The sequence below is a fragment of the Phymastichus coffea genome, unplaced genomic scaffold (genome assembly GCF_024137745.1).
Source record: "Phymastichus coffea isolate CEN01 unplaced genomic scaffold, Cenicafe_Pcof_1.1 PCOF00246, whole genome shotgun sequence".
NCBI classification, from domain to species: domain Eukaryota; kingdom Metazoa; phylum Arthropoda; class Insecta; order Hymenoptera; family Eulophidae; genus Phymastichus; species Phymastichus coffea.
Window position 1 is genome coordinate 56,431 of NW_026707057.1, and position 13,049 is coordinate 69,479.

The 13,049-nt window shown below is 34.7% G+C and overlaps 2 protein-coding genes across 2 annotated transcripts; both read left to right on the plus strand.

Annotated features, from left to right (window-relative positions):
• Positions 1-6,688: 6,688 nt before the first annotated feature.
• LOC131674459 (coiled-coil domain-containing protein 43) lies at positions 6,689-8,317 on the plus strand. The gene is made up of 3 exons (XM_058953156.1): positions 6,689-7,055; positions 7,341-7,762; positions 7,889-8,317. The coding sequence occupies exons 1-3, from the start codon at positions 6,891-6,893 to the stop codon at positions 7,959-7,961; spliced, it is 660 nt and encodes a 219-aa protein (XP_058809139.1). The 5' UTR covers positions 6,689-6,890; the 3' UTR covers positions 7,962-8,317.
• A 2,540-nt stretch (positions 8,318-10,857) lies between these two features.
• LOC131674457 (ribonuclease Oy-like) lies at positions 10,858-12,915 on the plus strand. The gene is made up of 3 exons (XM_058953154.1): positions 10,858-11,018; positions 11,642-12,167; positions 12,230-12,915. Exons 1-3 carry the CDS (start codon positions 10,969-10,971, stop codon positions 12,401-12,403), a joined length of 750 nt encoding a protein of 249 aa, XP_058809137.1. The 5' UTR covers positions 10,858-10,968; the 3' UTR covers positions 12,404-12,915.
• Positions 12,916-13,049: the final 134 nt, after the last annotated feature.

A 13,049-nucleotide genomic window follows, 5' to 3' on the forward strand; every position in this document is an offset into this window, starting at 1 on the left:
AAATACCTCAATATCGTTTTCTTCGTCAACATACAAGTACGTTATACTTCATATTGTACCGTTCGGTTTTTCCATTGTTCAAATGAAATCTTCAACTTTTATCAAGTTTTTCGTAAAACCTTAATGTTCAAAATAACGTAAGACAAATCAAAGCATGTATGTATAAGTTTTTTAAGAGAAAAGTTATAGGCATCTATTCATGTTTTTTCGCGTCAGTAAACGTTAAAAATTTTTTCTTGTACTTAAATATTATTGACTTTGTATTTTTACTGTTAAATGTTTAATCAGTTTTCTTTCTTAAAGTAACAGCAAATTTCAATCTAAATAAATTCTTTTTTATGTGGTGCAAAATGTAACATTGAACGAATTGCCAAAGATGTTTTACTTATTTAATAATTTCTGTACTTACCGTAAAGTAAATTTCACAGAAACGCTATTATGAGTTCACCAGTCGATTTATGCAATAATCAACACTAACACACACACACATACACACACACACGCACACAGCATACAACCTGCAAACATGAATTAGCCTAGTCATAAGTAGCGACGGTGTTCTGCTATTTTTTACACTTAACCACAGATTCTGTGTTTTTCGTCATCGTTATTTCTGAAGTAACAAATGTATCTTTTTTCTGTACGATCATACGGCTTATAACTTCTCTCTCTTATTCATGGTGACACGTGCGCACGTCTTTATCGAGCAGTTTTTTTGTGACCCAACTTTTGCCACCTTGAAATCTTAATTATTGAAAAAACTGTGGTGAATTAACAAAAATTGTTATCAGCGTCGAATGTGCGAGTTTCACGTTGCTGTTACTATTGTTATTAGTCAATACTATTATTATATTGTTATATTTGCTTTGCTAGGTCATTACAGAAGAGTATAGTTTATTGCGATTCTTTATTTTCTGTACTTTAATTCTATTACCGTTGCTCGAGAAAAGTAGTTTTTTTATTTATATTTTTTAAATACGAACAAATTATTTTTTAAATATTTGGCCGATAAATCTAGGCAACGAGTAATCATAAAGAAAAAAGAGAATTTCAGAATCAAGTAAAGAGTGGAAAAAAGTCGCAGATGTTATAACTAGTTAAAGGCAAATTGAAGAATGTACTTATATTGAGTATTCTTGGGTATACCAAGAAAGTCATAGCTATGTATTAATAGCGAAATTGAAATTCCGTGATAAAACGATTGATACGTCTTTATGTACGTTTTACCAAAGTACGTTAATTTTTAGCAACATTTTCGATTATATCGGCATGGATAAAAAGCTTTGGCTTTTATTATTTGATTTAAATGTAAGTCTTACAGATACAGCGATAGATCGTTACCTCGCAAAGAATCTTGTTTATGCACACTTTAAAAGTCGATCGAGCAACGATTATTTAAAAAGCGACGTATTATACGATAATATGACTATTTTTACCTTTATAAACTGACCTAATCAGTTGATTTTCCATATTCTAAAGAGAAAACATGTATTATAAGCAAGATTTTTTTGCGATGATAGGTTTTCTTGTACTAACTAATGTACGATCTCCTTTATAGCCTGTATTAAGTTCTGTTATCATAGTGCAGTCAATTATCACTGCGATTATCTTAAAAAAATTTTTTTGTCTCGTGACCAGCTTATCTATACGTTTATTATAATTACTGTTAGTCTCCTTAACTATTAGTTTATACGTCAGTCACAATTACTTAAGTTAGTTGTGTGATATCTGGTCTCACCGTAGTCGTCACTATGACAAAAAAGTTGTCCATATTTTTTTTGTTTTCTTTGCTTCTTATATAGTGCTTTATTTCATTCGTTTTTCGATGCTTCGGTGCTATCACGACATGTGACTAATTAAAAACAATGAAAGAAATCGGTAAGTAGTCGTATTGAGAATGTTGACTACGATTTTTTATCCTAATTAGTCGTTTTGCGTGTCAATGTGTGATGACCGATTGATGGTTCTTTAGAAAAAAAAAAAACAATTTTTTCAATAAAACATTCAATGAAATCCAAATTTTGTAAATTACTTCCCCGGCCACGATTAACGTGTACATAAACGCGTGTATGTGTATATGTAATCTGTGTAATGCAAATTTAACAGCGAACTTTTCATTCTTCTGAATTGAAAGGAAATAATAATAACGTGACGTTGCGAATAGCTATTTTTGTAAAATAACATTTACAGAAACGGATTGGTAATGCCCACTTCATATCCTGCGCTGTTCGGGCGCTATATTTGTACGTATACGTGAGCGTGTCTACATTATTAAGGAAGCACGAACTGAAATCATGCTTTTTACGTTGCGTTTCATCGTCAGCCGGGAAAAAAATTATTTTTTTATTTTTACTTTTTTCGTTTCAAAAATAGTACACAATTTGAAATGTCGATAACATATTTATTTTTTGTTTAACAATCAAAATAAATCAATGCTTTACTTGTAATTATTTTACCTTTGCTTTATTGTTTCTCCTTTCCTGTATCCTCCAGCTTAACTAGACCTTAGGACATTGTGTGTCTGTATGTACGTGTACATTCAATTATTATTGCCTAAATAGTGGAAACGTTTGTGTTCTTTTTAAAATAAAGATTGTAAACATTTTTGTTCCTTAAAAGTGAAAATGTTATACGTGATAAGAAGTTGCGCTTAATATACGTGTTTACGATTGACCAAACCATTTATTATAAAAATGAGCTGAGTGGATTTTTATGTAATTGCTTTATAAATTCCAGAGTATCGCGTAGTTTTTTAAATCAAAGATGTTTCATAAGACATTCAAGTTTAGCTGCCGGATGTATCATCTTTCATTATATTTTATATTTACAATTTTTTTTATCTATAAATAGGATTTTTTATTGCGACTTAACGGAATTGTGAGATGAATGAACGACAGAGTGATATACGCGAATTCTAAATATTTGACCTTATAGATAATAAAAATTGTTGATTATGTGAAATACATTTATAAATTGTAAAAAAAACATCCCAAAATTAATGAATGAGTATTTACTAGAGTTAAATTTCTAATTTTCGCAAATTTCTTTGTAACAGAGATATGTTGACAGTGAAAACTTTAGTATAAAATAATCGCAATTCCATGATATGGTCTCTAAATAGGAACAGTTTTAGATTTTGTACGTATAAAAAATATGTGTGATCAAGAATGAGTGTACGACGTAGTTAATATGACTAGTAAATAAATCATATTCGACGAGTTCTTGAACCGTATAATCGTATAATAAAACGTATTTTGGAAGTAAATGACTTCGATTATTTCACGTTATTGTTACTATTATTATTAGTCAATACTATTATTATATTTAATTTTGTTATAGTTTGTCGAGGAAAGAGATTTTTTGTTTACATTTTTTAAGTACGGACAATTATTATTATTTAACTACAAAATAAATCTCGGTAGTAAATATTTGGTAAGATTATCAAGTAAAAGAATAATAAAATACAGATACCAAAAGCAAATATAACACCGAATAAATAGCAAAATTAAGATCCGGTGATAAAATGTTTGATGCGTTATTATGTAAATTTCACCAGAGTATGTTACTTTCTAAGAACAGTTTCCATTGTTACAACTGTTTCAATAATCGAATGCGAATTGTCAAAATCAATAAAATTTTCAAAAAAAATTTTTTTTTGTTTCGTGACTAGCTAATCGATACGTTTATTCAACTAAATAACAATTGAAGTATATTTTAAAAATGTCAGATCTCATCGTAATTGTACTATAACAGAAAGTTGTTTACATAATATTTGTTTTTTTTTTCTTAAAAAGTATCTTTATGTGTCATATCAATCGGATGCTAAATATTAAACAATAATCCATTGAAGAGATATACAAATTTTATATTCGGTATTGACAATCAATTTTGAAAAGATTTCTTTTATTTTCTGTGCATTTAGGTTCCAGAATGAATTTGCATTCAATCGCATTATATTTGACTTCTATTAAGATTTCATATACCATTGTATTTTACTTACATTTCTTCTTGATCGCCAAGCAGCCCAACAGTGTCCCTGGATTGCTAAGGACTTTTCTCTACCAGTGTCAATAAAACGTGATGTCTAATGTCTGTCTCGATGACAAATTTTGTAACTGTTTTAATTCAAATATTTTATCCACTAACTCTTTCTTGTTATTCAGTTTAATATTTAGGCAATGTTGCTAAAGCGATACTGTGAGATAATTATATAAATAATTATACATTGATTGGCATTTTTTTTATTCGTTAATTTCTTTTACTGCAAAATATTTTAATTTTCAATTGAAACTTGTTATTCCTAAAAAATACAGTCGTTCTTGATGAATGCTCCAAATTGAATAATTAGAAACAATTAGACAAATTAATTCCTTCACAATTCACGTAGGCTTTTGAAATTTAAATAATAAAAAAAATACATATATTAAACACATTTATATATTTAGAGATCATTTACTACAAATTATATACACTATGTATTCTTCAGTATTCGCATTGGCTGACTTTAAAAGCTTTGAATTTAATTTAATGTAGAACGAATAAAACTAACGTAACATCTGTGATAAATTACATAGAATACGGCATTTAGTAATAACTCATCCAAGTAAATATTCAGTTAATTTGCAAGCGCTTCTTTCAAGAACCGAGATTGCAAGAATTTAGCTTAATATTACTTAACAAGTCTACTTTTCTACAGAAAGCCCAAAGAGGCCAATAATGTTGCGGTCAAATTCCGATAGATCAGACAACGGCAGTTCAAAGTTTTGCGATGATGCTTAGATTTTCCGCGATACATACTAATGCGCGTGCAGAAACGCCTTAACAAAAATGAAGCCTTCAGAAGCTAAAGTCACAAGCATCAAGATATAGGTTCGGCGTAAGCTGGAAATGCGACGACAATCAAATAATATCTGAAAGTTTTCGGGAAAATTCGTACGTAGTACTGTGTAAAATACAAAAAATGAGCCTTTTACTTCCCACATCCCGTCTGAAGCGGTAACACGTGAAAGTTCCCTGAGCGATCAATAAAAATAAAACTGTTATTACACGTTTGATGAATCCCTCGGAAGTACGATAATGGTTGTCGTAATTAAATCAAATTGGGTATATTGCAACCAGATGTTATGTTGAGTGCCACTTTTGCCACATCGATTAGCGTGTAATACAACACAATAATAATACAAATCATTCACCGTATCAATGCATGAAACGATCGTTGACTGGTCGGAAACTGGTCTGCATGCCTCTCATCGTCGTACCAAAGTACTTCGTGTACCTCTACTAATTGAATCAATTTAGTCTTTGAAATAACAATAATAAATAAGCTACATTATACTTCGCTGCAGATTCCAAAAACCGTAAATCAAACGAGAAATAATGAATCTATTTGTATTCTTGTTTTTTATCGACACTGATCTTCCTGTTGATTTTCGTCGTAAGTATTTCTTTAAATTTCATGTTCTTTGATTCGTTACTAAATTACTAAATGAATATTAATCCAAATGCTATAAAATCACATCTGAATCTTATGTAATCTGAATCTATGTCCATGTATTATTTTATTTAAAAATGTAAGTAGACATTTGAGTTAGCAAAAAGACTAGATTCTTTTTCATCTCACTTGCTTTCTTATAGCGCAATTCCCTAAAATACGTAAGAGATAAAGTTAAAGTAATTTATTATTGTTTGTAGGTTCAAAATTTTCCTGAAAAAAATAAGTCATCCGATACTTTCTTTCAGAAGCCACGGGATCTAGGTTTGATTTGGATTATTTTTTTTATTTTAAACTAGTACGATTTATGAAATCTATTGTATCTTTATAAAAAGTTTTCATTGTTCAATGACGTTTTCGCGATTGATCTGACCTAAAATGTGTCAATTAAAATTTTTAGACGACACCTTTACCTAAGAAAGATTATGACGGTAGCGTTCACCCAAGACCAGTTGCCGTTCCCAAATGTCAATAGCTACAATTTGGCAGAAGGTCAAATTTACGAACAACAGTGTCGGAACACAGCGGGATACAGGCGTAAAGTAAACAAATAAACATGGCGAGGTGTGGTATGTATATGCCCTCAAGATGCACTGGGCCCCTTTTTTCTGATTCTCCTATTATTAAAAAATTGTTTTCAATTGACAATCAAGTTTTTCCAGCGAAAAGTCAAAGCGTTTTTTAAATTAGATACAAGCACATTGTCATTATTAACAAATCCTTAATTCTCGCGTTCGAATCGATAAGGATACGCGCTAAACAAACTTCGTTATTACCGTGCTTGCGAGATAAAATGGAATATTTAAGCGCAATGTCATTCGGAACGAATTATTCAAATTACTAAACACACCTGGTAACGTGAAAGATTCATCTTTTAAGTTAAAAGCCACGTGCAAGTGATAGCAGACTTGAACAAATTGGCTATACTTCCTCGCCCCTACTTCGATTCCAGTTTTTCTTTTGTAGGACGCTGTGTTAAAACCGATTCAACATTTATACTCTCCAACCCTGTACATAACTAATTACGCCGATTATTCACTGAAGATTACTTATGTGAAAAAAGGAAAAAAAATAAGAAAAAATAATCATGATTTGACTTTGAGTCCATCTCGGGACGGCACATACATTAGCCGCAGCAAAACTCGCCGAGCAACTTAAATTTGCGCAGCTGCATATCATTTCAGTGGGAGAGCAATGGCAGCAACTCTTCGAAGCTCTTTTTGCCGCAAGACCAACGCTAAAAAAATATTCGAGTCTGCATGTCTGATTACCTGCTTCGAATAACGCTTCGCTCACAGTGCTTAGCGTAGTGGGGGCAATATAATATATCTAGCCAGTTGTGGCACAGGTTAGGTGTACGTATCGCGGGCAAAACTGGAGGCAGGTTTGCGGGCACGCAATGGCGGTGGTGAAGGTGAACTTCGATTCCTGGCTAAGCAGCAAGCTCCAGGAATTGAAGACCGATGAAAGTGTGTTCGGCGCCTACATCAAAGGCATTCTTGAAGGATATGAAACCGAGGACGAAAAGACTGAGGCACTGGAGGGCATTCTCGCCGGCATAACGGTGAGGGACCGTTAGCAGTGTGAGGTTAGAATGTAACAGCGCGCTTTTAGAATACCTATCGAATATTCGATCACGATCAACTTTTTGCCATTTTTGCCTCTCGCGCTTTTTGCGAGTTCTCTAGGGGAAAAATTAGCATCATGTTCGTTACGTCTTTTATCCGAGAGTGAATTTTAAGTGAAGAGGCTTTTTGTTTATTTCTCATACACCTCGCAATTAACGAAGCTGCACATGAGCATCGCACGAAATCAATGAGTAGTATATTAAATGTCGATTGTTTTTCAGGAAGATGATATTGAAAAACATGTCAATGAAATCCTTGAAGCTTGGGCCAAGTGGAACCAGACAATAGATGGCCCAGGAGACAGTGCTCCAAAAGAAGATGTTGATGTCCGGCTGGTGCGTATGCTGGAATCTCAAAACCTTCCAACCACTTCTCATAAAAGTAATCATACAGAGGAGGAAAAAAGAATAAAAGAAGCCATATTAGCTCAGTATAGTCAAATGTCAGATGAAGAAGAAAGCAAAGGAGAAGGAGACGATGATGGAACTGCAGTTTGTGGTGGCGGAGGAGGAGGAAGTTCTGCTGGCGACTGTGGCATCGAGAAAAATACTAATGTAACTAACATAATACAAGCTGAACGAGAGAAACGAGAGAGAGCCAAGCAAGAGAGTCAGAAAAAAAAAGAAAAAGATAAAGAAGACAGGTATATTTGTACTTATATTTGGTCATTTGTAAGAAAGTCATTTTATTTATTTTTTCTGTTAATTCATTTATAAACAAATTATTTTTTTTTTTTTAAGTAAGCAAATATGTATGATTCATTTTTTAGGGAGAAACAAAAATTACTTAAAGAAGAAAAAAAAGAGAAGCGTAAAACTCAAAAGGGTGAAAGAAAAAGGTAACATTGAATACATCTCAACGAAATTATTTTGGAAACTTAGTCAAGAAGTGTTTCTGCATTTCTTCTCTTTACTTACCAAATTACAACTTGTGTCAGTTTGTTTTGAAAAGCAAAGTACTTTTTTCAACCAGTGTGAATAAAATGATGATCTCTATATCTCAATGATAATGTTATGTAAAAGTATTTATACATTTATTTAAATTTGAATGCTAAGGTAAAAGTTACTGCAAGAACTACAGGTACAAATTCTATAATTTTTTTTATCTAAATTTTTTTTATTTTGTCTTTTAGCACTTGTGTTCATTCTAAGCATTGACTTTTTCAATGCTTAGGCCATGTATTTAATGAATAATACGAAATAAATTATTTAAATAATCTAATGTTGATTTATGTAATTGTTCTTTCATTATAAAATATTTTGATTTTCAATTAAAACTTCTTATTTTTAAAAAACATTAATTTTTAATGAATTCCTCTAATTTTAATTGGTGAATATTTGGATATGGCTGGAAAAGTAGATTCCTTTATTATAGATGTAAAATTATTCTTCATACTACAACTACTTCTGAATATGAAAAAAAAATTAATCTACTAGACATTTAAATGTATATATTATTATAAGGGAAATTCATTGTGTATTCTACAATTCAAATACTCCTAGCAACTAACCTTGGAAACTAAATTTAATTATAATGAGAGAGAGAGTGAGTGTGTGTGTGTGTGTGTGTGTGTGTGTGTGTGTGTGTGTGTGTGTGTGTGTGTGTGTGTGTGTGTGTGTGTTGTGCATTTATAACAACTTAGATTCAGTGGAACATTTGTTATATTCAGTTCTTTAGCTTTTTCCAATAATCTGTATCTTACATCTAATGTTTTTCGTATTTCTGTCAACTCAAGGCAGCCTTTAAATTTACCATAAAATTCCGTAGACTTTATGAGATAGAGTTGTTTCATTGTAGATCATTTTTGAAAAGCAGCAATATAATGTCAAATTGACATGTATTAATACCACCATTATGCTTGTTTCGTCACTGGGAATTGGTTATAGAACTATGAATATCTCTGTAATTTGAATATTTATTGTAGCTGCGGATTCATTTACTTTGCTGAAAATAGTTTGTAATCTTATTATATAGTTCTTAGTCAATTATCACTTAAAAAATGACAATCTTAGTAATTTATAAGGTAAAAAACATAGACAAAAAGGCGTCATTTTCAACGATAATACAGATATGGAAAAATCTGTCAAAAATATGTAAAAAATAATGTAAATAGATGCCTTATATACCGTGTAACTTGAGATTTTGCATGTTTTTTTTTTATAAGAGGTCAAAGTTTGCAAAAACAGGCTTTTTAAGTCTGTAAGCAACGGTATGCATTTTAGATCAAAACGTTTTAGATATAAGTTTTAGAAAAATTCAAAATCTACAATTTAAGCCATCCCACGGCTATTTTCGTTCATTATATATAATTGTTGCAAAAAGTACCAATAACCCTCGAAAATAGCCATTTTTGACATGTCAAATATTTATTCAAAAATTGGTTTTTTTATTTTTTATTTCTTTTCTGCTGTTAAGAGAAAGCTCTTATAATTTTGAAAAAAATGATCCCTCGTGCGATTGAATATATTTATTATTTGCTACGATATTTTAATTAGTTAACTAAAAGGTGATTAAAGTACGGAGCCCTAACTTTTTTTTGGCCTAAGGGATTGAATTGCAAGACGTTCAATCTCTTTGTCAAAACGTCAATTTAACGTTCGTTGCCCGTGTAGATATGATTATTTAAATGACAATTATTGTGATATTAAATGATATATTTAATGACTTTTACTGTCAAGGCACCTTTCTTGAAAGCCGGTCAAAATATTTAATCACGTTCATCTCCCAAAATAGTCACAATAAAGAGTTCCGCCCGTTTCAATGGCACATTACATTAGAAAATCCTTAAAACAATCTTTGGCTAGATAATAATTCATCTACTAAGTCTAGATTTCGTAAGAGTAAATCGTGTTCCGATATAACTTATTGAAGCATGTCGGAAAATAAGCTCTACTACTTGAACAAAGGACTTTTTCGGGGGAGTCCTGTACTTGACGCTGTTCACGCTAACTTATCGTGGCGAATCTGTTGGAGAATATGAAATTTCGAATAACTCGTTAGTTGAAGGAAGCTCTGGACTTACGCGCGTATCATGGATAGGTATAGAGAACCTTTCTGTATTATTTGGTTAATTGTGCAAATTGTGGATTGGGCCGAGGGATTGACGCTAAGACTTTAGACACCGAAAAAAACGCTCAAGCCTATCAATGTCTGTATTGAGAACTGTAGCGAAAGCTATATAACTTAGCTAAGCCCATATTGGCGTTGATATCGTGTTACATAATCCCACTGTTGAAGAGATGGCGAATAGGTGCGCCGCAAGGTGAATCCAGACGAAAGGGTCTAAGAAGAATTACAGAGAGATCTTGAAGAAATAGGAAAATTCGCAATCGACTGAAATTCGATACTGAATAAAAAATCGATTCCTTAGACTTTCAACGCGCACAAGTTGTTTTTAGTCAAGAGGCTACCTACCGACTCGAGTATCAAATAGATCGACATTGTACCAAATCGTACGAAATTCCTGAAACGAAATTCGATCCGAAGTACAGATAGATGACGATAAAAAAAATCCGGCAAGTGCGCGCTCTTGAAGCTTGCTCCACATTGCTTTCTGAAATAATACAGAAAGATAGCGTTCTTTGAAAGCAAAGCCACACTCTTGGCTGGCACCCACGGATCGAACAAAGATATTCGCAAAGGGATTTAGAGCCGAGCGGCAGAGTAGAGTTGAGCGGAGTGGGGCCAAGCTCGCGACAGAGTGGGAGGCTGGAAAAGTGCGACGCTACGCTCTCGCAACATTGTCGGCTGAGCCAGTTCTCGTTCTCCCAACTGACGCCACATGCGCGTTGTTCGGCTCCCGACATTATAACATTTATCCGAGCGGTTACGCGCTGTCACAGAGCGAAAATGCTGCTGCACGGTGTCATCGGTATTTTCGTCGTTCAATTGGCAGTCAGGTGAGTCTGCAACGTGAAATAGTACATTACGATACAATATTACTCTTTCCCGAACATGTGCCGTACCGTATTTTTTGATACGACGTGTGGAAAGTGCGATTTTTAACGCGCGTTTTTTGCCGAGCGTGCGGAAAAAACGCACTTTCCGCACGGAGTGTCGAAAAAACTATGAAATTTGAACGAGAGTCGAGATTCCGCTCGCTGACACGGCATATCGCGCTCGTAACTTTCTCATTTGCCGGTCAATTGAAACTGTTATCAATAAGTCATTAGGAGCGATAATAAGAAACGTCGTCGAAAGCCCCGTCGCGTTCTCGTGGAAAAAATAAGCGCGCCAGTTAAAGCCAGCTCAAAGAAGGAATTGCCGAAAGGTTCTTTCGAAATCTGTACGATGGACTCGCACCGCTCGTCCAATGCTCCTGTGACCGCAAGTAAACCCTTGGTCGAGAAAATTCGAATGATATCGTAGACGCTATAGTCTTGTTAATTGTTATCTACTTTAAAGCTCGTTGCGCAATCGATACGACAAAAAAATCGTTTGGAGTATCACGGAAAATTGGGTCGCTAAGTGCGTGGCAGCGACGTTCCAACGAGTTTAAGAAATAACGAATGTTTGTTCGCAGCGAGGGCTTGCCGCACTTGGCGAGGGTGGGAGACTACGACATGTTGATATTCATGCAGGCCTGGCCGCCAACATCCTGCTACGAGTGGGAGGAGAAGAATCCGTCGCACAAGTGCAACTTGCCGCCGAACGAAGAGTGGTCGATCCACGGCCTGTGGCCGGAGAAACTGCACACGATGGGTCCGTTCTTTTGCAACAGCTCGCTGCACTTCGACATGAAGTCACTGGAGTCAATACGCGCGGAGCTCGAAGTCAAATGGATAGACGTGCACAAGGGCGCCAAGCCGCACGTGTTCTGGCGCCACGAGTGGGAAAAGCACGGCACCTGCTCGGTCGACATCGAGAGCATGAGCACCGAGGTCAAGTACTTCAAGAAAGGACTCGATCTACTCGACCAGTACGACATGAAGCACGTGCTCGGTAAGGCCAACATGCTGCCCAACCAGAAGTACCAGCTGCACGAGTACTTGGACGCGGTGCGCCAGGTCCTGGGCGTCGACGCCTTCGTGGGCTGCGTGCACAACTCGGTAAGTTTGTCGCGCTCCACCTCGCAGCTGTCGCCAATCTGACCTTTGCTGGCTCTTTGCAGAAGAGAAACGAAGTTTACGTATCCGAACTAGGGATATGCCTCGACAAGCAGTTCCGACTCATTGGCTGCGAGGGCATGATGCATTTTCCGAGCAACTGCAATAAAGCAGCGCCGATCATTTATCCGGGAAGCACGCCAAATATCACTGTTCAGCCAGTCGTAATCAACGTGTAGGCGCAGTGCAAAGTTAAACTATATTCCGTTGAGCAATCAAGTCCAAGATGTAGTCGCCGCAAATGACTTTCCGAGCTCAAGTTCATTCACGACGACTTACAATAGAACGGATTTTTTGCTCGGCCAAATTGCAAGATAACGAAAGTATTTGTCATGTTGTCGTACGATTTCTTGATTGAACTCTCTGAACTCGACGAGCAAATGTTCTGCAACGTGTTCATATCAAATCACGAACGTGCGTATATCACGTGTCTAATAGCTATACTAAGTATTCCAGGAAATGTGCGAAACAAGTTTTCAGCAAAACAAGTCTATCAATTGCAATGATTAGCTTGTGGCGCGCACAAATGCGATTCGCGATTCATGCTAATTGGACAGTTAGCACGTGTTATTAATTCGTATACCCATTGTGTTCCATTGCTCTTCGTGTACCCACGTACTCTTGTAAACAAATCCAAGATCGGCTAGTTATTCTTTTAATCAAACGAATAAAACAGATACAAAAAAACACATAGCAGTTTTCAAAATGCAATTTACTTAACGCCTTTACGTTTTTTTTTTGGGTACCGCAGAAAAAGAAATGAAACTCGGAATTTCTCAATATGTATAATATTTATTAGTATATTTACACACAAGATATCATCGA

Excerpts from the sequence above, each read along its gene's own strand:
- LOC131674459 (XM_058953156.1), top strand. The coding sequence starts at position 6,891 with ATGGCGGTGGTGAAGGTGAACTTCGATTCCTGGCTAAGCAGCAAGCTC. Across the intron at positions 7,056-7,340 it reads GCATTCTCGCCGGCATAACG|GAAGATGATATTGAAAAACA; the intron begins GTGAGGGACCGT and ends ATTGTTTTTCAG. Across the intron at positions 7,763-7,888 it reads GAAAAAGATAAAGAAGACAG|GGAGAAACAAAAATTACTTA; the intron begins GTATATTTGTAC and ends TTCATTTTTTAG.
- LOC131674457 (XM_058953154.1), top strand. The coding sequence starts at position 10,969 with ATGCTGCTGCACGGTGTCATCGGTATTTTCGTCGTTCAATTGGCAGTC. Across the intron at positions 11,019-11,641 it reads GTCGTTCAATTGGCAGTCAG|CGAGGGCTTGCCGCACTTGG; the intron begins GTGAGTCTGCAA and ends GTTTGTTCGCAG. Across the intron at positions 12,168-12,229 it reads TGGGCTGCGTGCACAACTCG|AAGAGAAACGAAGTTTACGT; the intron begins GTAAGTTTGTCG and ends GGCTCTTTGCAG.